The sequence below is a fragment of the Cuculus canorus genome, chromosome 2, assembly GCF_017976375.1.
Source record: "Cuculus canorus isolate bCucCan1 chromosome 2, bCucCan1.pri, whole genome shotgun sequence".
Classification (NCBI taxonomy): domain Eukaryota; kingdom Metazoa; phylum Chordata; class Aves; order Cuculiformes; family Cuculidae; genus Cuculus; species Cuculus canorus.
The window spans coordinates 52,016,686-52,043,909 of NC_071402.1; the positions used below are offsets into that span (position 1 = coordinate 52,016,686).

A 27,224-nucleotide genomic window follows, 5' to 3' on the forward strand; every position below is an offset into this window, starting at 1 on the left:
TCTCATGCCTCTAGGTGGACTTAAAACCAAAGAAGTTGTCTCTCTAAAGAATGTTTTCAGTTCTGTTGCTGTTTCACAGTGTGATTTCAGCACAAGCATCTGAATTTTTCCCGCCCGTTCTTGGTACTCCATTGTAAATGTGACAAATGTCTCTCAGGGGTGGAAAAGAACGAGAAAATCTGCTTCATACAAATGCATTTGTTGTATCCCAATCTTGTATGAAATACTTGCAACATTTACTCAAAATTTAGAATGAAAAGGATTTAATTTAGTACTAGGAGTTGAGAAGCAAAATATGAATATGAGGCCTGTGGTGTGGAAGCTTGTTTCTTGACCAAAGAAGGTTCATATTCAAGTATAATAGTTATACTGTAATAACATGATGAGCCAACATTTTTATGGGAAGAGGGTTTTTTGTTCTTTAAAATACTTCATTCAGTGCTATGGACGTAACTAAATTCACAAGGTATTTTAGTTTTGCCTTCAGGTAGCATACTGTAGAATCATAGAATCACAGAGTGGTTTGGGTTGGAAGGGACCTTTAAAGATCATCTAGCTCCAACCCGTCTGCCAAAAAGCCATTTTTCGAATGTAGTGTGTAGTATAAATCAACCAGGTCTTGAAAGAGGAAGAAAATTAAACAACTTTTTCAGCAGAGAACATGCTACCTATGGCATTAAGTTGTGATATAAAATTAGATATTGAATTTCTTATTTAAAGCCTCATATTTAATTGCCATCCTAGTTATTGGACTTACTGGGGCACTCAGGTGCGCCTGAGGGCCAGCACGATAATCTTGGAGGAAGTCATGCCTGAATTTTTTATCAAAGCACAGTCCTTCTTTAAAGCGCAAAATTCAGTTCTCCATGAGCAGTACAGCTTCAATTGCACGTATGAAATCCACTTGTAATTGTAGTGTCAAAGTGCTTGGTTCACATTTTCAACTGGAAGAAGGATGGCTTTATTCTAGTTTGGATTCAATTTCCTACAGACTACTAAACTTTCTGTGGAGTATATATGAAAAGCTAAATTTTTCAGATCAGAATTAAAAATGGCAAGTATATTTTGCCTATAGAACAGTCAACAGGAAATGAAGGAGTGAAATGTGTCCCTATTTCCCGCTTCTAACAGAGTATATTATATTAGTCTCTAAAAAGTAGCCAAACTCCACTTCAGATTCGTAGCCAGAGTCCTCCATTTTATTACAGTGTGGCTAATAGATGGGGAAAATGGGAGTGCTGTAGTTAGTTTCTTTCCAACTGCACCTTTCTATCCAGTAGTTCAGGGCACCACAGTATAAAAAGGATATCAAGCTACTAGAGAGTGTCCAGAGGAGAACTGCAGAGTTGGTGAAGGGTTTAGAGGGAAGTCATGTGAGGAGTGGCTAAAAGTCACTTGGTCTGTTCAGCTGGAGAAGAGGAGACTGAGGGGAGACCTCATCACAGTCTACAACTTCCTCACAAGGGAAGGAAGAGGAGCAGGCACTGAGCTTTTTTCTCTAGTGACCAATGATAAGACGCAAGGAAATGGCAAGAAGACATGCCAGGGGAGGCTTAGGTTGGATATTAGGAAAAGGTTCTTCACCCAGAAGGTGGTGGAGCACTGGAACAGGCACCAACCCTGACTATATTCAAGAAGCATTTGAACAGCACCCTAAGACACATGGTGTGAGTTTGGGGGTTGTCCTGTGCAGGGTCAGGAGTTGGACTCAGTGATCCTTGTGGGTCCCTTCCAACTTGGGACATTCAGTGATTCTGTTTTAGTGGCTAAAACAATTTTGAAGGAAGAGGGAGATCTGGATCTCCTGTCCCTGAAGGAAGGAATCAAACACTTAAATAGCAAATGATTTTTCTTTCCTGAGAGCAAGAAGGTCTGGCTTGCCATTTTGATAAGATGGCAGACCTGAAATTTGAGGCTTTTTTTTTTAAAGCAGACATTGGATAAACTAAGTGGGGTTTTTCCTAAGGATTGTCAAATTACAGGGCTAGGGAGAAAAAGATTTCCATTTCTGGTTTCTTTTTTTTATTATTATTGTTTGTATTCTACTTGGGATGCAGGTTTTCTATGGTTTTCTTCTAGGTCTGTGGGAGATCCAGAGACACAAATTCATAGAGTTTGGTCGTCTTAATTCTGAATAAAAATAATCTTAAAAAAAATGTTGTCTTTCATTCTACAGATTTTATGGTTAGTGTTCTTTCTGAAGATGACAACATTATTAAAAATATTAATCCAGCAAGAATTTCTATGAAAATGTGGGAAACACAGAGCAGCGGAACTAGGTTACCAATTGATGTAAGTCATCAAAATGCATTTTTAAAATGGGTATCAAAATGCTGGCATAGAACAAAAATATTTGCAGTCGAAGCTTTCCTTCGGTTAAGTTACATCTATATTCTGTTCTAGATTTTAAATAACAAATATTACATAGCAGTCATATTTGTTTCTCAGTATCTGTCCTGTTACAGGTTGTCAGACTGTTCAATGTCAAAAATATAGTATGGACAAAACTGCTACTGCTCTTCAGAAGCTTGCTAATAGCAGGGAGACTATTAAAGTTGCTACCCTGAATTTTGCAAAGAAAAGATTCTGAGAATTAAGAATATGAAACTAAATCTCAGGTGATCTCATTGAATAATATATGGTATTGGTACTGTAAAGCACTAAGACTTTATAGCATATTATGAGTAAGGTACTTTAATTTTCTGTATATTGCATTAAATTTTATGCATCTTTTCAGGTTGCAACATTTAGCTGTAGTAAAGTGAAGGATGACAAGGAAGATGGCTTCTTTTATTTCAGGTATAGCAGCTTTTGTTTTATAATTACTGATGCAACTTACTGTACAAAATACATAGAACCATAGAATAGCTTGGGTTGGAAGAGAACTGAAAGATCATAGTTTGAAATAGAAACAAGTGTTAGATTTTGTTAATAACAATATGTTATAGAATGAGTATCATACAGTCCTACAAAATGCTAAAAGCTATAAAGCTATTAGCAAGATACAGTGAACATAAGGATAGAATTCTTCCCTAGACATGTTTGATATTTGTTCAATCTGAGAGTAGAGAAGAAACAAGACTAAGATAATATATTGGAATACATGATGAGAAATGCTGGCAACAAAGGGACTACATCATCTGCTTGTCATTTGTCTACTAACGCTCCTTGATTCTTTCAGTGTTAAGTTCGACTGCTGTAGATTTGCAGGCTGGACAAAGTAGACTTCACTCTGTATTAATACCTTCTGTGGTTGTGTTAGTCCTAAACCATGACGTTGGCCCTGTCAGTTTAGGGGTTTCTTTTCCCGAGTAACAAGTGATAGAACGAGAGGAAATGGCCTCAAGTTGTGCCAGGGGAGATTTGAACTAGATATTGGGAGATATTACTTCATTTTACTTCATTGAAGGGTTGTCAGGCATTGGAACAGGCTGCCTAGGGAAGTGGTTGAGTCACCATCCCTGGAGGTATTTGAGAGACATGTAGATGTGATGCTTAGGGACATGGTTTAATGGTGGATTTGTCAGTGTTAGATTTATGGTTGGACTCGGTGATCCTAAAGGTCTTTTCCAGCCTAAATGATTCTGTGATTCAGATTCTGTGGTTACTTATTGCTGCCAGTGTCTGTGGCCTCACTGTCTACCACTTGGTTTCTTTCAAGTTTTCCTGTCCTTGGCACAGTCACAGGTGGTTTTCATGTATTTAACACCAATGACATGGGTGCTATTATGCAGTTTTAGAACTTTTGTAACAATTGTGAAATGTCTTCTTTTTCTAAAACGTGTCTGGCTAGATGGTGTTCAGCTGTGAGATCCTTAGAAGATTATTTTACAACTCAGTTTTTTAATGTATCCTGACAAGGCAGGTGGTACTTTCAATCTTAACCTAGATAAAATGCAGAAAGGAAGGTAGAATTCTTTCTTCTCTGTATAAGATAAAAAAGGGGACAATCACGGCCCATTCTAGAAATAGAAATTCTAAAAAAAAGCTTTAGTTTTTTACAAATTAGGCATTCCAGGGAATCTTGCATCTTAATCCTCCCCAAATGAAATAAAAGGAAACAAATCACTTAATGTTATTGACAAAGCAGATATAATGCTGTATGTTGAAAACAAAAATCTCAACCAATTCAAGAGGGCCACAGGTCATCCTCTCAAAGTAATGTCTCAGTTTTGGCGGGAGACTGTTTGCGTTTCCTCAAAAATATCCAAGTATTTGTAAGTCACTGTTATCCCTTGGTAAACACTGCATCAATCTCTGGCTGCTATGTGGCCTTTCTTGCTAGGTAAAGTTCTGTTAGTAGCAGCAGAAGTACAGACATTTGTCTTCACTTGTTATTTTGATGTTAGAGATTCTTTGCCCGTAGCCAGTCTGGCTCTTTTCTCTCTTGCTCTACTCAACCTTGGCCACTGGTCCAAGTTACCCAACTTGGAGTTGTGTATGCTTCCTCAGTAAGAGAGGGAATTAGCTTCTCATATTTTATGTAAATTCAAGCCAAAGGATTAAATTTGTAAAGAATTTGTTGTTGCAGATCTAAACATTTCTATGTTGTGTTTCAGTAGCTTTATGAGAATTCATTGAATAGAAAGTGAAATGAGGTGGACTTGCAGATTTCTGATAAGGCTATGAAAAACTTTCTCTCGATTTGTAGAGACAAACTTTCTTCAACCAAGTTTCCAATAGTCTCACACTAGTTTTTGAGAGACATTCATAGTGTTCTTGCTGAAGGAGTTTCGTGAAAGAGTACTAAAATATATCGTGCCTTAACAGGGTACTCTTAACTAGTTTGGAGGAGTACTCAGAATTCCAGTTGCTTGCTTGCTTACATATTTGTCACTTCAATATTGACTTGCTTTTCCTTGGGTTTTGTTTTTGATTGTTTAGGGATAAAGTGGTTCCAGAGAGAGTGGGCGCTTACAGTATCCAGTTTACCTTTGCAATGGATAAGACAAATACACTCAGCAGTGACCAGGTTTGAATCTATAATTAATTCTAGGTAGCCATGAACATGTAATGCAGAATCATCTGGGAGAAATATAGTACCTTGTAAATTCAGAATGCAAATACTTTCATTGGCAAGCTTTGCAAAAAATATGTTATTTTTGATAGTTACTTATTTCAAACTGTTGATTTCAGGTTATGTTTTCATTAGTTTTTATAACTATGCAGAATTTTGGTGGAACAACCAGGCTGCCTAATTTGCAACCTGTTAGAACTGTTCTGTGGTCATGCTAATTTATTTCAAGGTTGTCAGTAATATTCACATTTATTTGTTTCAGTATTTTTTGAGCAACCCATGTGTGCAGGTGAATCACAGTGAATTATATCAGTCTTTATTTTATTTTGTTTTGTTTTATTTCATTTTATTCTTCCTCCTTTTTCTGCTAGATTATAGTTGAAGTTGTACCTAATGACCCTGTACGCTTGTTACCTGATCCTTCACCAGCCACTCCAGCAGTTTCCAATGTACGATCACTTACTAGCCGTACACTGGTCAAGGATTTATACCTCCATATAATGGTAACTATACTTTGATAAAAAATTGAAATTAGGGAAATATATGACTGCTGAAAATATGTTGGATTTTGCTGTAAGGCACTGCTGCTAGCGCTTTGCAGTTTAACTTCATGAAAAATACATAAGTCAGTGATATGAGAGGGGCATCTTGTTTTATTTAGATACCCGTGACCAAAATGAAGGCATGCATTCCTTGCTGTCAGGCATCTCAATTGAAACCCATTTCTTTTTGCCATAGGAAAAAAGTGTTTCAAGAATAGATTCTAGTGGGAAAACACTTACATATACAGCAGTTGTTTCTCTCCATGATTTTTCTTCCAGGAGACAATTTCTCTTAGAAATCTTGCATTAGGAAAAATAAGGCTTCCTGATTTGAACATTTATGGGGTACTGGGAGACCACTTACCAGTTACCGCTGTGGACTTGCGGAGAATAAATTTAATTTATCACCACTGAAAATAGGTTTGGGTAGTGGGAAACAAAAGAAGTGAAACACCACCTTCTGCCTCGCCCTTTCTTAGGCTCAGCTTTTCTCCATACTTTTCTACCCTTCCCCAAGTGATGCAGAGGGATGGAGAATGGGGGTTGCGGTCAGTCAGTAACAGCTGCTCTCTGCTGCTCTTTCCTCCTCAGAGTTTCACTGTTTCCATATGGGTCTCCCCATGAGCTGCAGTCCTTCATGAACTGCTCCAGCATGAGCCCTCTTCACAGGGTGCAGTTCTTCAGGAAACACCCACCTGCTCTGTAATGGGGTCCTCCGTAGGCTGCTGTGTAGCTGGCTGTTCTGCCATATGGTCTTTTGTGGACTGCAGGGAAATAACAATTCCCTTGTGATCTCCCCACAGGCTCCAGAGGAATCTCTACTCTGGTGCCTGTAGCGTCTCCCCTCTACTCCTCCTTCTCTGGCCTTGGTGTTCCCTCTGCTCTTTTTTTTTTTTTTTCCCTTCTCCTCTTTCTTAGCATTTTTGCCCTTTCTTAAATATATTTTCCAAGAGGAAATGCCACCTTGGCAGAGGGGACCAGCCATGCCCTGCAGTGGGCCGGTTGGAGCCAACTGACAGCTGCCATGTCCAGCACAGGACAGCCCCAGCCGCTCCTGCAGAGGCCACCCTGCAGCACCTTGCCTTGCAAATCCAGTGCAATATATAAATGCATTACTTACTTCATTTCATGCTTCAAACTAAATTTTTATCTTTTATTTACAGGATGAATTCAACAACCGCACTGGAATTGATCTAGTTGGCAAAATAATAGCAAAAATTAAGAGCCCAAATGAAGAGAATATAGAGATCCCACAGTTTCATGGGAAAGTCAGTACAATTGAGTTTCCATTTGCCAGAGGATCAGCTGAAATTGTAAGTGTGGCTGAAATATATAGTTAGCTCCATGAGCAATGGAGCCTGTTTTCCTACAGTTTCAAAGTTGATCTTAAACTTTGTTGTGTTTAGTAGAGGTTTAGTTTGTGTTGTAGCCTTCCCTTACTGATGAGTAGATAAATTATTTCTTCTCTATTTGGTTGCTGATTTTCATAAGACCTGAAGGAAAGACATTCTTTAAGTTGGTTATCCTTACCGAGTGAGGGAAGTTTGCAACTACATTCTAAAACCAAGTTAGGGACTGGGACATACAGGGGGATCCAGGATTTTTTCCTAATTTGTATTTCACATATAAATAGCACTTTACCACTTTGTTGTTAAACCATTAATATTAGTGATAATTTACGTTTTTATTTGTAATACTACCTGACTGTAATATTTTAATGTTATTTAGTCTGACCTCTTCACAGATACGTAATTAAATTTTACCAGGTTCTCTTTACACTTTGTCAAGCTAAATAGGTTTACATAAACTTTGCAGAAAGGCATCCTATCATCATTTGAAGAATTAAAGATAAAACTACCACTTCTCTTTACGCTTTGAGTCGTTAGTGCCCTTGACTGTTAAAAATGCTTGCCCTATTTCAATTTGAATCTCTGGCTGTAGCACCAGGCGTACCTCTAAAAGTACTGCATATTGTAGTTACATCATCGTGGTCACTTTTTCTTCAACAAATACAGATTGCATTTTTTAAACCTATGAGTTCCAGTTTGTAACAGTTATTACAAAGTATGATATAAAAGACACAATTGTTCAAAACGGGCAAAATAATCCCGGCTGAGTGTAGAGTCACACATTTGTTCTGAGTGGAATGATCACGATATTTCCCTTTCAAGCCTGCAGAGAGCTCCAGTCAGTAGAACTATGTACATGGTGAAACAGGTATATAAAGATTTTTCTGAAGTTACTACAGCATCACATAAGAATTAAGAGAGCCAAAGTATACTCCTTCATTTGGTTCCTCTGGTTGTCACATGTTTTAGTAGCCTGAAATCTAAGGAAATCTTCAAACAGGTAAACTGAAGGAGGATCCAACTTCTTAAAGATGTTTTCTCAGCCTCCTTTTCTACCTTGTTCACTAGAAGCAACTCCCCAGAAGCATCAATGTATGTTAGGTGTATTTGTTGCCTTAGCAACAAATGCAAAATTTCACATCTTGGAAATTACCACAATAAAACTCCAATAGAATCATTAAAATCTACAGATTCCACATAGAAACTTATTCATAATATGTTTTATTCAGTATATCAGCTGCTTTTATGGAACTACATAGATGAAACTTAATGACAGCATAAATAATTCTCTGTTGATAACAGTCAAGGACAGATATCTAAACATGGGCAAAACACTTTTTTACTGAACAATTTGTTAAACTCTGACCTACTCTGATCTGTAAAGAAAAGTGTCAAAATGTGTATAAAAGAAAAGCTAGAAAAATAGCTAACATGGACTAAGTATCAGACAAAATCAATATAATAATTGATTTATGGTGCACTCTGGGTTTCTGTTGGTCCCCAACTGTGTTTCAGGACTAATAAATTAATAGGTTTGCGAACACATTTTTAATGGGCAAGTAGGGTGGGAAGAAGCATTGAGGGAATAATAACCCTACAGAGAGGACTCTTAACAGTTAAAATAAAATTATTAATTTCTCAGACTCCTAACTGATGCAGAAATAACAATTGTTTTATCTCTGTGTATTACTAACCAGCTGTCTAGCCGTTGTGACCTAAACACTACAATCTTGCTTCAGTGACTAAGCTAACAACCTATTTAAGGCGAGGGGCATATTTGGGTTTTTTTTGTTGGCTTCCATTTTTTTTATTTTTGTAGGCAGACATTTTCTCTTTTTACTTATATATTCCTGGTTTGGTGTGGGGTGGGAGAAGTGGGCTGCGTTCTGCTTTCTTATTACTGTGATCTGATGAGATTCTACTGCTTTTGACAGTAACTTGTGTTCCCCAGTCTTCCATAAGGAGTAATTCCATTTCAGTGAACTCTTCTTCTCCGTGGACCGTTTCCAGTTGTCTAGTTTATATGGAGTTCTCTGACTTTAGGCAACTCAGAAAACTCATGTGGAAAGGATTTGCTGATTGTGATACACTGTACTTTTCATATAATTAGGAATGGAGTGGGGAGGGGACATGCTAGGGTTTTTTTTTTAAAGTATCTTGAAATTGTCCATCTTGTTTATAAATATAATCATGTGCAATTAGCATCAATGTAATGAAGCTGATAATGTGACATGTTTAGCCTTACACTGAGGTTCAGGAATACCAAACTTGTTTAATGAAGGAAAATGTTTTGATTTTTATTGGTATAAATTTTCTAAGGAAATCAGACTTCTCCTGATTAATTATGTAGCTGCAATATTCTTGAAAGCCATGAAGACTATCTTTGAAGGTTATATATCTATCTCTTCTTTTAGGCTGCAACCACCTCTCTTGATTTGGCCAGTTGAGTAGCAATTTCTACATATTAAAGGTGGAAACAGTATGAGTTTTATTATAAGCATTATTCATTTTATGCATGATACCTTTCCCAAAGTAACAGCACATTTAGATATTACCTATACTAATTTTATTTCTGTTTACCATTCTTTATGGGTTTATAGTATTTCCTGTGTTCTTAATGAAAGGCAAAGGATTTAATATGTCTTTTCAGTATGGAATTGATGAGAAATGGGGTGTTAGATGTTAATGTTTGGATATATGTTGTGCATTCATTTGGGACCTGCTGTCTACTTCCATGGTAACAGCAGTAACTTTAACTCAGCACTGGGAATGGTTTGTTTTTCCTTCTCTGTCTTTATGCATTGGGTCTTTCTTTTTAACATTTCGTTTGCATTTGTTCACATGCTGAATGAAGTATATCTCAGGAAATCTTGCTTATGGACAGTGCAAAGAATGGTTTTTTTCTGAGCACGTGTCTCTTAAATAAAATATAGAGGCAGAAATAGTAGGACTCTCTAAACAGGTAAAATTATGATCTTAATACCTAAATAATAAAATAGTTATGTTAAGTCTTTCTATTTTGCATCTTTTTATTAGGTATAAAAGGCATTTGAAAGGCAATACTTAAAGCTGTAGTGATATTGTATTGACATCGTGTTAGGTATTTTATAAGGTTTAGTATTTGAAGAATGTTTATTTTATATTGTGTGTAACCTTAAATGTGAACTTAATCCTATGTATGTTTGTTTGTTTTATTAGAATCTAGTACTGGCTGAAAACAGTCCTGGAAGAGATAGCACTGAATATATTCTTGTATTTGAACCAGATCTGCCAGCTTTGAAAAAACCTTTGGAACCATACCGTCTGTCATTCATGTTTTACAATGGTATGTTTCCGTTACTCTAAAATGCTTGCTTTTCCTTAGAACCAACTCTTTTGAGGAACTGTGTAATAGCTTAATAGATTTTTGTTGATGTTTAAACCAACTATGTTATTATATTTTATCTAAAAAAATATATATTTATTTCTACAGATTTCAAGAAGCAGCAACAGATGGCAACACTTACAAAGGAGAGAGACCAATTATCTCAGTCCATAGGTGTTTACAGAAATTGGTTTGATACTACTAATCAGCTTGTAAATGAAATGAAATGTAAGTTCAGTCAAATATATAATTAAATGTCTTGGGAATTAATTTCTTTTTCCTTTAATAATTTTGATAATATAGAGAGAAGAGGAGAAAAATCAGTACTGAAATCATGAAATACGGTAATTAGAGGGGAGCATAAGGGTCTTTGCATTAGCAGGGAAGCATGTAGTTATTTGGATGGACCTACCAGTGAAGGGCTTTGACTTCGAGATAGAATGTCTTATGTCAGAACTGTCAAAATGGGGAATAAATCATTGAAGGTGGTGGTCTTATTCTTTTTTTTCCATGACTGCCTTGCACTCCCATCTTTGCAATGGATGTGTGAATGCTTATCCATCTGGAAATTCAGCAGCTACCTAAAAACAGTTTTAGGGGGTGAACTGTAGATAATCCTCTTTCAAAAAGTTAATTTTTCATTTTCAAAACGTTACTTTTTCCTCCTACATTTTACCCTATGTTCGTTATTCAAAAGTATTGTGTAGCTAGTCACTGTTTATCTCTTATGTTCTTCAGCAAATGTAACCCTTTATAAAGCCTGTTAAACAGCAGAGCAGACAATTGCTTATGGGCATGGGAGAGGCGAAGAAAATGTTTTCTTTGCGTTATTTTTTTTGTTTGAATCATCCCGACTAATCATAAGGTTTGTCTTAATAGATGCATTTTGAATTTTTATTTTAAGTAATCACTAAATATAAATAAAGCATGCTGGAATTAGAAGATTCTGCTGTTTCTTGTATTTTTAGTATTTCTGTTATGTGTTTGCATGTTTCCATGACGGATTCCAGTGTGAAAGGCAAACAGTTTTGTTTCGTATTTGCAGATTTTTGCATATCTCTAGAGAGTAAGTTAGAACACAGCATTATAATTTATGCTTAAATAACATTTCCAAATTTAAACCTATTTGAATAGAGTGGAAAGAAACCCACCTGTTTACTCATTTCTTTTCAAAATTGTTTCAGTTCATATATAAGAGTTGAGGAAATAGTGTTCAGAAAGCAATGTCCCATATAAGAGACGAAAGAGGATAGTGCCAGCTACCACTCTTCCCTTCTCTATTGCCATACCATTTGGAAAGATATTTGAGGATGAAAATTAAAATGAGCTTGCATTCTCAGACTGATAGAAGGACTGTCTGCATTGCTTCCTGAAGCAGAAGGAGATGGCAGCTGCTGAAGTTGTTTAAAAACTAGACAAGATCTTTGTGGACAAATCTGGGTATTCTGTGCTGAAATTGCAAAGTGGATAGGATCAGCTGTGGGTGGCATAATTCTGCAAAGTTCTAAGAGATTCTGTAAGAAGTATTCCATTGCTTTCTAGTGTTTCCTTTACTCTTTGTTGATTTTATTGGTTTCAGGTCAGGTCAAAGAAGCTGAAACAAGAGAAACTCACCTGAAGAATGAACTGAAAAAACATCAAATTGAATTACCACAGACAAACACGGTATGGCTTATTTCTTAATAAACTCCATAACATCTTAATATGAAATTGTTATCATTATATAGCATTATTAAATCACATTGGTGTATACACCAACATCTGTTACCAAAACCCTGAAAATTTAAACCATGAGGAAATTTTGTGAATCAATGCCAACCTTAATTTATTTTTTTACTGTTCTGCTAATGACTATCTCTTTACAAAACTGCTAGAGAAATAAGGAAAACTTCTCCTTTATATCCTGATCTTGGTTTTGTCTTTTTGCTATGGTTACCAATTTTATTACTGCTACTGCTAGTTTTCATAGTGGTTTTTTGAAGGCTGGTCAATATACACTGGATGTATTCTGACATAAGTAGACAAAGGAAAACAGTTATTTTCAGAGAACTAGGGAATTTTATATGTTACTGAGAAAGCTGATACAAAAGTAAGTTTGAAAGATTCAGGGCAATGTACCCCATTGCTAATTTCCCTTAAAGATCCAATTATGTTTTAAAGAAAATTTTCAAACTACTAACATTTTTGAACAAACAAATGTAAACATTTAGTTGTCTTTAGATAAATAAAAATAAATGTTACAGTCTAATCACAGATCAGTAAAATTATACACATCTGCAATCATGATACTCAAGTTCCCCCTGCTGGCTAAATTTTTCACACCTGGACAAAGTCTCTTTCTAAAATGGTTGCTTTTCGTACATTTGTGGCTGTCTCTTCCTGCTGCTTTTAACTTTCTTCAATTTTGGCTTTAATCAAGCTCTGGAAGCTCTTTGTGAAAAGCTCTCTGAAGTCTTAAAACCAAAAAAAATTGTAATAAAAAAGTTCATAGCCACAGTTGCAGTACTGCCTCCTTTTTTTGGAGGCCAGTTACAAGTGGGGTTCCTCAAGGCTCGGTACTGGGTCCAGCTCTGTTCAATGTCTTTATCAATGACCTGGATGAAGGCATTGAGTGCACTCTTAGCAAGTTTGCAGATGACACTAAGCTGGGTGGAAGCATGGATCTGCTGGAGGGTAGGGAGGCTCTGCAAAGGGATCTGAACAGGCTGGACTGCTGGGCTGAGACCAATGACATGAGGGTTTAACGAGGCCAAATGCCAGGTCCTGCACTTGGGGCATAACAGCCCTATGCAGTGCTACAGACTAGGAGAAGTCTGGCTAGAAAGCTGCTTGGAGAAGGACCTGGGTGTGTTGGTTGACAGCCGACTGAACATGAGCCAGCAGTGTGCCCAGGTGGCCAAGAAGGCCAATGGCATCTTGGCTTGTATTAGAAATGGTGTGACCAGCAAGTCCAGGGAGGTTATTCTCCCTCTGTACTCGGCACTGAGTACTGTGTTCGGTTCTGGGCCCCTCACCACAAGAAGGATGTTGAGGCTCTGGAGAGTGTCCAGAGAAGAGCAACGAAGCTGGTGAGGGGGCTGGAGAACAAGTCTTATGGGGAGTGGCTGAGAGAGCTGGAGTTGTTTAACCTGGAGAAGAGGAGGCTGAGGGGAGACCTTATTGCTCTCTACAACTACCTGAAAGGAGGTTGTGGAGAGGAGGGAGCTGGCCTCTTCTCCCAAGTGACAGGGGACAGGACAAGGGAGAATGGCCTCAAGCTCCACCAGGGGAGGTTCAGGCTTGACATCAGGAAAAAAATTTTCACAGAAAGGGTCATTGGGCACTGGCAGAGACTGCCCAGGGAGGTGGTTGACTCACCTTCTCTGGAGGTGTTTTAGGGACGGGTTGACAATGTGCTGAGGGGCATGGTTTAGGGAGTGTTAGGAATGGTTGGATTTGATGACCCAGTGGGTCCCTTCCAACCTAGTGATTCTATGATTCTTTTGTTCTTCTCGGAGATTATATGCAGTGGTTCTCCGTATATTAAGAGTCTTTTTCAAATTATTGAGTGCTTTTTGTTAGGAGCTTGATTGAAATCATGTAAAGTAACTGCCTCTGCAGTTCCAGCCAATGATACATGCTTGCTAACTTTCTATTTTAATTTTTAGCTTCAGTATGTGGATTCTCTTATAAAACAAAAGATGTTGGATCAAGAAGGAGTAATGAAACAGCCAAGGCGAACTTGTACGCTCCCAAACTATCCAAAAGGCAACCAGGATATTTTAGGCAAGGTGAGTTTCTCCCAGCCTTCGAATTAGTTTTGTTGGTTCCTGTAATTCAGTAACAGAGCCATCAATAGGAGAATTAAATATCTGATTGAAGTTTCAGGGTGATTGTGATTAGTATGAAAAGTATGAAAAGGAGAGGTGGTCTTAGCTTCTATTTTGACTGTTTTGACTTCTTTGGTACAGATTGCACATTTAGCTCAAATTGAAGATAATGAAGCAGCAAAAGTTATCTCTTGGCATTTGGCAAGTGACATGGACTGTGTAGTCACACTGACTACTGAAGCTGCTCGTTCTATTTTTGATGAAACTCAAGGTCGGCAACAAGTGTTACCCCTTGATTCTATTTACAAGAAGACACTCCCTGACTGGAACAGGTAGGGGAAACAATGAAAATTCTGCATTTGTATTACATCTTACTTTAACTTTTTTTTTTTTGCTTCATTTGTTTTTTTAACTTTACTCCTATAAAGGATTTGAAATGTAAAATCTATGGGTTCATAATTATAGCAACAGTAATGTCACTTGGAATGCTGATGTCATAGCTTTATACCTTTAACTGCAGTTCATTTTTCTGTATTTAATAGGGCATTCTATTAAAAAGAGAGAGTAATCTACTATTTTGTTCACTTTTAGATGTTTTCTAGGAACTTTTTTTAAATAATTCTAGTGCTTAAAATCAAATTCTAACTTTTTAAAAAATCCAATTCCAGAGTGCATTCCATAAAACAGCAATAGAAATTCGTTCTGCTGTTTTGGTTTCCTGGAAGATAAAGGAAAATACAGTAATTCTGTGCTTTAAAATAAAAAAATTTCATGGAAAGGGTCATTGGGCGCTGGAACAGGCTGCCCAGGGAGGTGGTTGAGTCACCTTCCCTGAAGTTGTTTAAGGGACGGGTGGATGAGGTGCTGAGGGCATGGTTTAGGGAGTGTTAGGGATGGTTGGACTCGATGATCCAGTGGGTCCTTTCCAACCTAGTGATTCTATGAATCTATAATTCTAAAGATGACTGCTAATATCATAAAGAATGCTTTTTAGAAAAGATCTGATGCACAGGTGTATTTACAAGGTCCAAAATCTCAGGTTTTATAGTATAGTGTACTAAAACTTGTCCATATTAATTTGTTGGACATATGTCTTATTACAATGTAGTGTTTCATAAAAACATCTGTAGTATAGCTGGCATTTTAGATAATATTGGGATCATTTAGCACCTAATGTGGAAGCGTTAAGCTGCATTCGATCAGTTTTGGGTTTCTGTCTAGATTGTCAGAAGCAATAATAAAATAAAGACAAATTACTTTTTTCTCTTCTTTTCTTCTTCCTCATTCTCCCCTTTCTTTAACTAGGCCTTTACCTCACTTAAGAAATGGAAAATTCTTCTTCAGACCTATTGGAAATCCTATATTTGCCAGAGATCTGTTGACCTTCCCAGATAATGCAGAGCATTGTCAAACAGGTAAATGATATGGTAAATGATATTAGAGAAATTTTTCATAACATCTTTCTTTGTTAATAAATTAAATACAGAAGCATCATAAATCATAATCCGTTCAGTAAGGAATTGAGACATTTGCAAATACTAGCGCACATTCCTTGTGAGGTCTCCTCATAAAAAGAGGATGATTTAGCGTGAACTGCTTCCAAATGACAGTTGCGAAAATTTCAGCAATGACCACTGTCTTCTGCTTATTGTCTTGTGTTTGCTTTCTCATATAGTAGAGATTTTTTCTGTTTTAAATTACTGCACCATTATCTTGATCCCAGGATCATGTAAGAAGAGACTGACACTCAAAATACTAGTTCTGTATTTTCATACTGCAGAAGTTGCTGCTTTTGTTAGGCTGTTTTTCCAGTCCTATTCCTCTCAAAAAATGTGTAGTGCAGAGACTCATGTATGCTGAGACTGAACTGTACATGACTATATATGTTATGCTTAAGTAGTTACAATAAGAATAAGCTTTCATGTAGATTTCAGTTTAGGGAACCATCATCCTCTCACTCTTTCTAATGACACAGCAGTACCTACCTTTTCTACACTCTTTTTCTTAAATTAAGTAGACCTCCTTTATATCGAAAGCTGGAACCTGTAATTAGTTCATGAAGTTTTTCATTTTACTTTACAGCTTTCCCAGTATTGAAATATTCCTCTCTACTGTTAATATAAAACAATTTTTAATCCAGCTTATTTTCAGAAATTTATATATTGCCAGAGACTAACTGCATATTCTTCTTCATGTTCTTTGGGAATTGAAAAACAATATTGCTTGGCATATCTCATGCAAGGCTACATTGTTAGATTTTGTACAAAACATTCTTTTATTAGCAGAAAAAAAATTCTTAAACTCAGTTGGTTCATCAGCCTGTGAATGTTTTTCCCTTTGATAACGCATTGAATATTTAGAAACTGAGAACACAATTCAAAGAGGGCTTAAAAAAATGATCATTTATAGAATTTCCTGAAACCTGGAATTTTATGTATGTCTTCTTAAATGTAAGATATCAAGAGAGTGCTTTGGTAGAAAATAGTCAATTATGACATAACACAATCAAAAATACTAATTTTTTTCTTTGTGAATTATTTGATGAAAACACAAAATTGCATGTTTATCTCAGTCTCTGAATAAAAATTCATTGAAAAAAGATAGTGGACATGCTGCTCCCCTTACATTTATCCAAAAAGCTGTAATAACAGTGCCTCAGAACTGATTTTTCAAAGCTCAGGTTATTTTGTTACAGAGAAATTTCATGGTTCAAAAAATTACATTTTTCAGTGTTTGGGATGCTCTTGGGTGACACCATCATTATAGATAACTTGGATGCTGCCAACCATTACAGAAAAGAGGTATGTTTCTGTTATTCTTGATATTTTTTTACAACAAATATATTGTATAGTTACATATTTAATGTTAGAAACCTAGAATGATCGCTAATGTTAATGATACATTAGCTCTAAGAGTGCCTATTGTTTGTAAGTCTCAATGCGCTTAACAGTAAATGAAATCTTTATTATTGGCACTGACGAAATTACCTCCATTCAACAAATTCCATTATGTGAATGTTGCCACGAAGCATGTTTTTAAGGACAAGTAGTTTTAGTTTTGCTCTTAATGTTCAATTCAAATTCTTCAGTACTTTCCTAGTCCCTGTATGTATAATAAAACATCGGACTTTGAGGCACATGGTGAAATTTCTGCTTCAGAAACTGTCAGCCTCTGGCCTGGACAGGCGCACACTCTCCTGGGTTGAAAACTGGTTGGATGGCCGGGCCCAGAGAGTGGTAGTAAATGGAGATAACTCCAGCTGGAGGCCAGTTACAGGTGGAGTTCCTCAGGGCTCGGTACTGGGTCCAGCTCTGTTCAATGTCTTTATCAATGACCTGGATGAAGGCATTGAGTGCACCCTCAGCAAGTTTACAGATGACACTAAGCTGGGAGGAAGTGTGGATCTGCTGGAGGGTAGGGAGGCTCTGCCAAGGGATCTGAACAGGCTGGACCGCTGGGCCGAGACCAATGGCATGAGGTTTAACAAGGCCAAATGCCGGGTCCTGCACTTGGGGCACGACAACCCTATGCAGTGCTACAGACTGGGGGAAGACTGGCTGGAGAGCTGCATGGAAGAGAAGGACCTGGGGGTGTTGGTTGACAGCCGACTGAACATAAGCCAGCAGTGTGCCCAGGTGGCCAAGAAGGCCAATGGCATCTTGGCTTGTATCAGAAATGGGGTCACCAGCAAGTCCAGGGAGGTTATTCTCCCTCTGTACTTGGCACTGGTGAGACCGCACCTCGAATACTGTGGATGAAAAAGAAAAGGTGTGACCAGCAATTCCAGAGAGGTTATTCTCCCTCTGTACTCGGCACTGGTGAGACTGCACCATGAGTACTGTGTTCGGTTCTGGACCCCTCACCACAAGAAGGATGTTGAGGCTCTGGAGCGTGTCCAGAGAAGAGCAACGAAGCTGGTGAAGGGGCTGGAGAACAAGTCTTACGAGGAGCGGCTGAGAGAGCTGGGGTTGTTTAGCCTGGAGAAGAGGAGGCTGAGGGGAGACCTTATTACTCTCTACAACTACCTACAAAGAGGTTGTGGAGAGGAGGGACCTGGCCTCTTCTCCCTAGTGACAGGGGACAGGACAAGAAGGAATGGCCTGAAGCTCCACCAGGGGACGTTCAGGTTGAATATCAGAAAAAAATTCTTCACAGAAAGAGTCATTGGGAACTGGAACAGGCTGCTCAGGGAGGTGGTCGAGTCGCCTTCCCTGGAGGTGTTTAAGGAAAGGGTGGATGAAGTGCTTAGGGACATGGTTTGGGGAGTGTTAGCAATGGTTGGACTCGATGATCCAGTGGGTCCCTTCCAACCTAGTGATTCTATGATTCTGTGATTTCAAATCCACTGAAATGACTAAGATCTTGGTGTGAAACTTAACTAGACCTTTTTCTGACCCACTTTATTTAGGTTCAGTGGGACACATTTTAGCAAATAAGGTCTCTGAGGAAGTCCTGTGCTGGGGACTTTGTTTCAGCTTATGTGGTTGTTAGCATTGAAATAATGACTGAGCATAAGGATGTTGAACTGTACTGATTAAACATTAAGTTCTTAGGACTGGATATTCTTATTTTTTCCCTCTCTAGAACGGTAAGATATTGTACTGCAGGGTTGTCCTCAAAAGAACAAGTTAAAATGGAAGCTCTGGTGGCATGTAAAATTGTCTGGCTGTATCATTCTTTCCCAGTCAAAACAGCACAGATTTCCTGCTCTGTGCTCTGGGCCTGACCAACTCTTTTGCTCTGTGACTCCATTCCTTTCTTTTGGCTGCTGCTGGCTGTTAAACTGCAAACGGGGCCTGTTCTGAGTGTTTCCAAACAGTATCTCAGATATATGGGTATAGTCATTAATAGTTTAATTTTCATCATGTGTTAATAACCATCTGAAGTGTCCATCAAGTGAACAAATAGCTACCACTTTTCAGTTGTGAAGAACGTATGTGTCTCTTTCATCAAAAAAAAATCTATTTTATTACTGCAAAATGAAACAAAAGATAGGTGAGTGAGATCTTGGTTGTTAATCAGTGTCAGGAGAGTGATTGTCTGTGTCAGTTCAGGCAAAGGAGTTTGTATATGCAGTCATTTGTGAAAATGAGGTCTGGGTCATTTCAACTGGTTAGTCTGTCACCTCATTTGTTTCAGTCACCTACCACAAGTAAATCTTATAAACTATATGGAAGTTTTATTGAATATGTTAATAAGAAATAAATCTCTTGGATTTTAGATGCATTAAATCTTATGCGTTTAAAAAAATTATCTTCATCAAATAATTAAATAAGTGCTCATATTTTATCGATGCTATTATTTAGCATCTGCTGCAAAGTATATTTTGATAATTAGCTTTTTCACCAGTAGAGATCAAAATTCTGTCCCCAGACTTCTGTGAAAATCGGAGGACACAAAAAACACCCCAAATTTGGTTTTCACAATTATTGGCAGTACTGTTTCATTTTAATATACGTATTCAGTTACTTGAAAGCAAAAGTCATTAAATGTAATTTCATAAAATATGAAAAGTTACTGATTTTTTATATCGCTTCTTATATCCTGTGTAGGTTGTAAAAATTACACACTGCCCTACTTTACTGACTAGAGAAGGAGACAGGATTCGCAGCAATGGAAAATTTGGAGGCCTTCAGAATAAAGCTCCTCCAATGGACAAACTCAGAGGAATGGTATTTGGAGCACCAATGCCACAACTTTACTATGCTGTCTCTGGACAGATAGGTGGGTTAATGAAGTCATGGAAATATAGAACTTTCAAAGTTACATTGCTTGCCTACATTCGTTTTTCTCTTATGTAATATGAAAACTTCACTTTAGCATAAAGTTAATTTAAGAAATGTGACCTGCACAGTGTCCTGTCTGTGGATTTCCCTTATCTTAAAAGCTCTAGCTGTTAAATTTCCTGAAGGAAAAAAATAATAATCACAAGATATTTCCCCCTTTTTCTTAATCTTATTAAAGAGTATAAGGAGTGGTAGTCATTCAAACAACATGCATGAGATGGTTGAATTCTGGCATCCTTGAAAAGCAGAAGTTTCAGGTTTTTCTCCTATGGAAACACCATACATCAACATAGAAATTCTTACTGTGCATTAAGCTTTACGACACAGTGGTTGAGAAAAAGTCATCTCCTCATCGGTTGTGCACAAGCTTTCTACATTATTTCCCTAAGAAGAAGATACCTGACATTTCCTGTGGGATTACTTACATTTCGTTATGTGCATTGATTCTTGCTTTAAGAATAAAGGTTATAAGTTGAAAGGTGGCAGCTTTTGACGTGTAACAGCTGATCTGGCTGATTTGTAAAACACTGAAAGCTGTTCCTCACAAATAAGATTGTTCTTAAATACTTCATTTTCAAAAGAAAGGCCTTGAAGTTTTTCCATGCCAGTATTCCTAGAAACATGGAACGGAGAGGGGTGAGGGGCAAATGAGAGAGAACATGTACTTACTGGAGTAGCCTTATGCATGAGCAAACTACTTAACATTGACCAGTTGAGGAGAAAAAAAAGACTAAAATGATCTTTAATAGATATTTCAGTAAAAATATATTAAATGGAAGAAAAATATAGAAAGCATTTCAGCTACAGGCTGAAATATGCTGAGTTTAGCACACTTTATAGTTGCCTATCAACGTATTTTAAGCTGTTGAAATCAATTATTACCCATGTGAATTAAATTGGACTTGTCTGTAATTTAGTAAAGGAACAGTCATGGTAGAGAGTATGTTTTAATTTCACTTGGATAGTTATTAGACATTTATAGGAAAATAATAGTGACATTCCATAGAAAGGACAGCATCTCATTATATAAGACTTGTTGTGAATTAAATTTCAGCCTTAATATTAGTTGTGACTTGGTGCTCTTCTGTGTTTGTTACAGAAAATTAAAGTAGTTACTTAAACTGTGATTACACTGACAAGGTACTTCTAAAATAAGTTGTACTAAAAATGTACATTGCCTTTTGTCAGTCTGCAGTTACTGTGAATGCTTTCACCCTTTGGCAAATGTAAAGTAATTTAGTGTTCACTTAAGCTTTGTGCAAGCTACCTCATACTTGCAACAAAGTAAAATGAATGAGCCTGGGCTAACATGCTTGAAGCCTTTCTTTATTACCTGACACGTTTATTCAATGCTTGGACTAAGAAAAATTTGTTGTCTTATATTTTAAAAGAGGAACAAAGTTTGTCAGCAAAATATGCATGTGTTTATCTGAGACTACTGCTGTCTCCTTCTTTAAATTTACAGAAGTGGGACAAAGTGAAACTCCTTAAATGTTCTCTTGTTCTACAAGGTGGACTGCAATTCAAGTCAGTAATAAAAGCTTCAGCTTTGTAGCAGTAAAAGCAAAACATACTACAGGCACACTTAATGGCATCAAAGGTAAAGAATTCAGTTTGGAGCACACAAGAGACAAGATGTGTAAAGAAATACCTGTTTGCCACATCATTTTCAGAGTTCACTAGTGATTTACTGTGACCTAAGATGTGGGCTCAAAAAGAAAAGAGAAATCAAAATGCTGGATGTGGGGGTTTTTTTGGTTTTTTTTTTTTTGAGTCTGTAGTCATTTTAAGAAGAGCTACTGGTCCGCTATAAGCTGGGGTGGATTTTTCCAGTAGTGCTCTTGAAAGATATATTTTCTTGTGAATCTTATACGTTGTCTGGATTGTATTTGGTAGCCTTTTAACTGAAAACTACTATTTATTGTTCTGTGTTTTTATTATTTTATTCATCAATTAGATCTTCTTCAGCAATACCGTGCGGCATTGGTGAAACTTGATAATGTGAATAAAGACCTTGATTTACAATTGCAGTCACTTAACACTCCCGAAATGCAAAAGAAAAAACTGGAACTTGCCGAACAAGAGAAAAACCTCAAACTAATCGAACAAAAATTGGGTAGGTTATAGTGTTATACTTCTGGTGTCCTACAGGAGGAGAAGTGTTAACTGCATCCGGATGTATTCTACTCTTACAAACTAACAAGTTCAGATTAGGAAGATTGTTAATTTTAAGAGCTTAGAGATGTCTCATTTTAGGGAAAGAGTAGAAATATGATATGTAGTATGATGCTGTTGATGTTGCCTGGGTCAGCACCTGTAATGTGTTCAGATGATAATAAAAATGTGGTCAGTTAGTGTCTTGTGAACATGAAACTATCATCTCAATAATGCGAGATTAATAGTTATATAATCTAGCTCACCCAGTGGTGGAGAACATTGAAATTCTTTTTTAAATGGCTGCATATTTGTTAGAAATGTTTTTTATATCAGTGTTAAATAATTTATGGTATTTCAAAATATATTTAAAAACTCAATGTTTGTAACAGCTGTACAGAGACCAAATGTTTTTATCTGTCATCTTTTAACTCAGTTTCATACATAAGGTAACTATAAAATTTATGGCGTGTCTAAAGCCTTACTTCAGAGGTTTAACACTACTGTTACAGGACCCATTTATAACCAATTCTTACTTGCAACTTTTTCATAGGTATGGCTCCATCAGATAAAGCCACTGAATCATTACTTCAGCCTATAATGTTAGATATGTCTGGCACTCCTCTCCCTCCCAAAAGAATGCGAAGAGAAATAGTAAAAAAATTGTATAGGTGAGTCTATTCTGAATCTATGCATCACTTTCCCCAAATCCTGAATTCAAAGCAAAAACTAGTTTGGGTTTTTTGTATGGGAGATTTTTCCAGCAATGAGTAGAATTTGTGTAAGGCTGAATTTTTTCCAAGATAATGCCTAGTTCCTTTGAAGTTTCTGCTATTGTTTAAGCTTGATATAAAGATTTGCTTCCTAATTCTAATGCTAGCTCTTTATGAACTGATTGATTGGTATCCTCATGCATTCACACTTCCCATATTTTCTGAGGCACTCAAGCCCAGAAATATTTGAGATTGCTTGGTCTGTAAACTCTTTAAAGTTCAGTGTCAAATACTGGGCAGATGAACAGAGAAAGAAAAAGTCATGCAAGAAGGATTTTTTTTCCCTCTGTTCTGTGAGAATAATTCTAAGTAAATATCTGAGGTGAGATGGTGGTAAATTATTTAACACAGTTATCTCTTTACCTGTTTATCTACTTCTACATTGGCTCTATGGCTAATGAACATTTGTACACACAAAATAAAACCAGCAAAATCTGTAACTCTATATCATTAAAATTACATGGAACTAACTTTTCCATTTCTCATATCTCTCCACATGAGTGCATCATTGTCTCTGCTGAACTGTGGTCATATTTTTTAAATTATTTAAATCTTATTCGGTTCTGTTCTATAAATCTCCAAATGAGTTTTCAGCATATTACTGTGTCTCTATTATTTATATTTTATATTGTTATTACTAAGTTTGATATTATTTGATGTTATTTTAATTTTTTTAGCCGCATGTAGAACCTAAGTAGTTCTGGTTTTAAACTATCTAATATCAGCCTGATGCTATTCCTAATTCTAACAAAATAATTGCAAAAGTTAGAAGCTGTGCACAAATGTAGGGTTTATAATATTTATACTAGAGGGAGCCATATGCTTTTGCATCAATTACATCAAGTATAAAAATAAAAAATACATTTGTTTGTATTTTTATATACACACATACATATATATATATGTTTATGTATGTATATAAAGAACTTTGTTTATAAGCTGCTGTTCTCTGTTTTTGTTTAGCCCAGAAGAATGGATCCCCCCTCTCACAAAGAAGCAACAGCAACAACAGCTGCTGCACATAACCACCTCAGAACTTAACGGAACTCCACGAAAGAGAAAGGCATAGACTGATGGGACTTGCTGAAAATAGCTTTGTATTGAAAATGTGAATACATTCAATTAAAGGAAATATTCATGTTGTATTACCCATTACTACGAAGATTTTTATACTGATAGAAGATATAAATGTATTTCAGTTAGTAGGAACAAAAATTTAAACATTTAACATTGATAGCCTAATTTTTGTATGGTTAGTTTTCATTTCTAGAAGCTTTCAGAGTTTTTATGTTCATGTGTGAAAAAGTTTAAAATATATCCTTTTTTATTTATGAAAAAAAAAATCAATCTTTTCAATAAAATTGCTTCGATACGAAGCTCTGTTGGTATAATTGATTGTAATTAGGTCAACAGATAGTGCCATGTAATGAGATTTTTATTTAAACAGCATCCCTGGCTGTCCTGGGGAAGACAACTTTTTGGACTGCTCTTTTTTAATCGATGAGATATCAAGGTAGTATCAGTTTAAAAGAGAGGGCTGGAGCAGTGATATACTGAGATCTAACCACAGGCATTTGTGAAGTCTGTAGAAAGTTAACAACAAGCCAGTATCTAAAGCTGTGTCCAAGGTGTTGACATGGGAATTCATATCTCCTTCGGACAGCCAATGGAAAAACAAAGCAGCAACTTGTGAGCATGAAAAGTGTTAACAGCTTTACTAGGAGGCTGAGGAGGATCGGGTGAGGAGGAATACTTCATGGGTGCAAATGAGATACGTAATATTTTACCAATGCTAACCACTTTTCAACATCTCTGTTGTCACAACCCTCATAAGAGACCGTCACTGCTTAAGCAGATCAAAAATTGGTCCTTAACACCAAAAATATAACTACAACAGAAGGATTTGAGTAGGAAACAGTATTGTAAAGAAAAAAGAAGAATCCTTACAACTGGACTGAGTATATTGTTTTTAAGAGTAGAAAATGGAGACTTAAGCTGGAGGTAAAGTAATCATTGTATTACTACAATTGGGAAATTGTAGATACCTGGGCAGAATTTTACTTGACACGGCCATCTTCAGCTTTAAGAAAATTAAAAATGATGATTCTGTTGGCTTGAATGAATACCTAAAGTAAATTTGAAGTAAACAAGGGAGTGTCAAAGGTCACTCCTAGTGGTCTGCATCACAAGGGACAGAAAAGGACCAGGCATGATTAAAGATAGAATTGCAGCCAGGATGAGAGTGAGCAGTCAGAAATAGGTTTGATTAGATGAAAAAGACAGAGCAAGAGTAGAAAGATAAACTTGAGGCAGTATAAAATTCTTATTTGAAGCTATGTAAATAAAGAATTTAGCAGGTGAAGCACTGAAGGATGTAAATGGGTTGGTTCACACCAGCCTCAAAGGATTTCTTATGAAAAGAGACTTATAAAAAGACATGATGGCATCATCCTAGAAGTCTCAGAATGCAGGTCTCTGGTGCATATGGGATCACAGAATGGTTTCAGTTGGAAGGGGCCTTAAAGATCATCCAGTTCCAACCCATCTGCTATGGGCAGGGACATCTCCCAGCAAACCAGACCGCTCAAGGCCCCATCCAACCTGGCCTTGAATGCTTCCAGGGATGGGGTATCCACAACTTCCCTGGGCAACCTGTGCCAGTGCTTCCATTTCTGACATTTTAATTAAATAAAATTTCTCCAAATTAAGTAGAAATTAACCATTCTGTGGTGCAAGGTTCTCCAAACCCCATGTCTTGAAGATAGTTCAAATTATTTTAGACATCAATTTGTACTATTATTAAAGAAAATAAATCTTTTCAAGTGTAACATGTAACACCAGCTGAAAATTACGCTAGCCTTGCTTCAGCCTTTTTTCTTACTGTTTGTCAGCTCTAAATTTAGAGATCAAGACTTCAACCAGGGAGCTGTAAATAGAGGGTTTGCTATGTAAGAAATTGTTCCGCCACACCAAGTTACTCCATAATGGAGTAATAAATGCTTTGAAATGCATTTATTTTAGTTCTGACTTCTGCCTGGCCCCAACCTCCAGCCTCTGGATGACCTTGAATCCTATTTGATTAGAGATTTACTCTAGCAGATATTTTTCAAATTCATCTCTTGCCTTGTCAAGTGTCATTTCATGTATCTCCTTACTGGAAGCAGCAAACAGGAAATTAAGGATGGTTTCTAGCATTGTGCAACAGCAATTGGAGAATTCAGGAATTTTCACCAGGGAATTTTCAGGAATTGTCAGCAGATTGATTGCAGGTTATTACAGTGCAAGTTACTGCTGTGCGTAGCTCTTTAGGGTAGCTGGTATGCTCCTGGCATAACACTCAAGCTCTGAAGGTAAGTAACCTTTTTTTTTTTCTTTACTCTGTAACAAATTAGGGACCAAAAAAACTCCAGTACTTATGTTTGTCCCGGCAGATGCAAGCAGTGGCACCAGCCACAGAGCAAGGCTTGCAGGGTGTCCCTTGGACCCAGGAGGCAGCAGCAGCTGGGAGACAGGCAGGATAGGGTTCCTTCCACACAGACAATCTCTCTTGGGTGCAGGTAGCCAGAGCAAGTTGGGTTTCTTTGCTTCAGCCCACGGAAGGGAAGCAGAGTGCAGAGAAAGCCCTGCTAGCAGGGGTGATGGGGATAGAAGTGAGAGTGTGCCCTGCAGACCTCACTGCTTCCCTTTTTCTTCTCCAAAGACACTCCAAGAGACACTTACAGAGTGCTGCCATCCCAGTGTGGGGTGGTATCAGGCTTCTCGCTGCACCCCATAAGAAGCTGAGTAGGTGGCCCATTGCTGTGCCGGGTGACCACGCTCCAGCAGTGGGCTCTGTACCACTGCCTCACTGCAGTTTTCCTGCTGGATCGTAGATTCCCCCACTGAAAGGCCTGAGACCTTCGCCCCAGCTCGTGGCTTTTATTGCTCTCTGACCCATCAGACCCCAATATCATCATGTGTGCTGTGCTTACCAGTGAAGATGGAAATTAGAGCACCTGTCACTTAACAAGCTGAGATGAGGAGCTGTGCCTCTGGTGTCAGCCACTGCGTTCTGTATGATAGGGAACCTCTGGCAAAAGTCTTACCAAGAGGAAACCTAATATTAGTCCTGTTCCTGGGCTTGTGACAGTAACCATACTTTCTTTCTTCCTTACTTCAGCAGAGAAGAAAATGTTAATGGTAAGTCTTTTTTTTACCTGCCACTAAAGGACAATGGCTTGAGTCAGTGCTTAAGCTCTGCTTTTGTGTACTTCTGTGCTTTCTGTCTTTCCTCCTCTAGAAAGCAGGAGGGATGCAGAGGCTACCTGCGTCAGATCAGTGACAAGTCCTTCCTTTGCAAACCACATTTGTTACAGGCTCATCAGTATTATGGCCCAGCTCCACAACTCTACCATCCCAGTATTGCCATCTTCTCCAGCTCTTCTCTAGCA

General features: G+C 37.4%; 1 protein-coding gene across 2 annotated transcripts in view; it reads left to right on the forward strand.

Moving 5' to 3' along the window:
* SMCHD1 (structural maintenance of chromosomes flexible hinge domain containing 1) overlaps positions 1 to 25,475 on the forward strand; it is an 85,912-nt gene extending 60,437 nt beyond the window's left edge. Inside the window, exons 33-48 of one of the 2 annotated variants that reach the window (XM_054059492.1) lie at positions 2,177 to 2,292; positions 2,738 to 2,799; positions 4,885 to 4,972; positions 5,389 to 5,520; positions 6,723 to 6,872; positions 10,107 to 10,233; positions 10,381 to 10,500; positions 11,852 to 11,937; positions 13,920 to 14,042; positions 14,223 to 14,413; positions 15,387 to 15,496; positions 16,812 to 16,882; positions 19,634 to 19,805; positions 21,825 to 21,983; positions 22,575 to 22,692; positions 23,758 to 25,475. In XM_054059492.1, the coding sequence (XP_053915467.1) occupies positions 2,177 to 2,292; positions 2,738 to 2,799; positions 4,885 to 4,972; positions 5,389 to 5,520; positions 6,723 to 6,872; positions 10,107 to 10,233; positions 10,381 to 10,500; positions 11,852 to 11,937; positions 13,920 to 14,042; positions 14,223 to 14,413; positions 15,387 to 15,496; positions 16,812 to 16,882; positions 19,634 to 19,805; positions 21,825 to 21,983; positions 22,575 to 22,692; positions 23,758 to 23,863 (1,931 nt within the window). In that variant the 3' untranslated portion in view covers positions 23,864 to 25,475. Of the gene's footprint in view, positions 1 to 2,176; positions 2,293 to 2,737; positions 2,800 to 4,884; positions 4,973 to 5,388; positions 5,521 to 6,722; positions 6,873 to 10,106; positions 10,234 to 10,380; positions 10,501 to 11,851; positions 11,938 to 13,919; positions 14,043 to 14,222; positions 14,414 to 15,386; positions 15,497 to 16,811; positions 16,883 to 19,633; positions 19,806 to 21,332; positions 21,805 to 21,824; positions 21,984 to 22,574; positions 22,693 to 23,757 lie in introns of those variants that run through there. The other variant, XM_054059493.1, reaches the window with a different exon arrangement.
* The last annotated feature ends 1,749 nt before the right edge of the window (positions 25,476 to 27,224 follow it).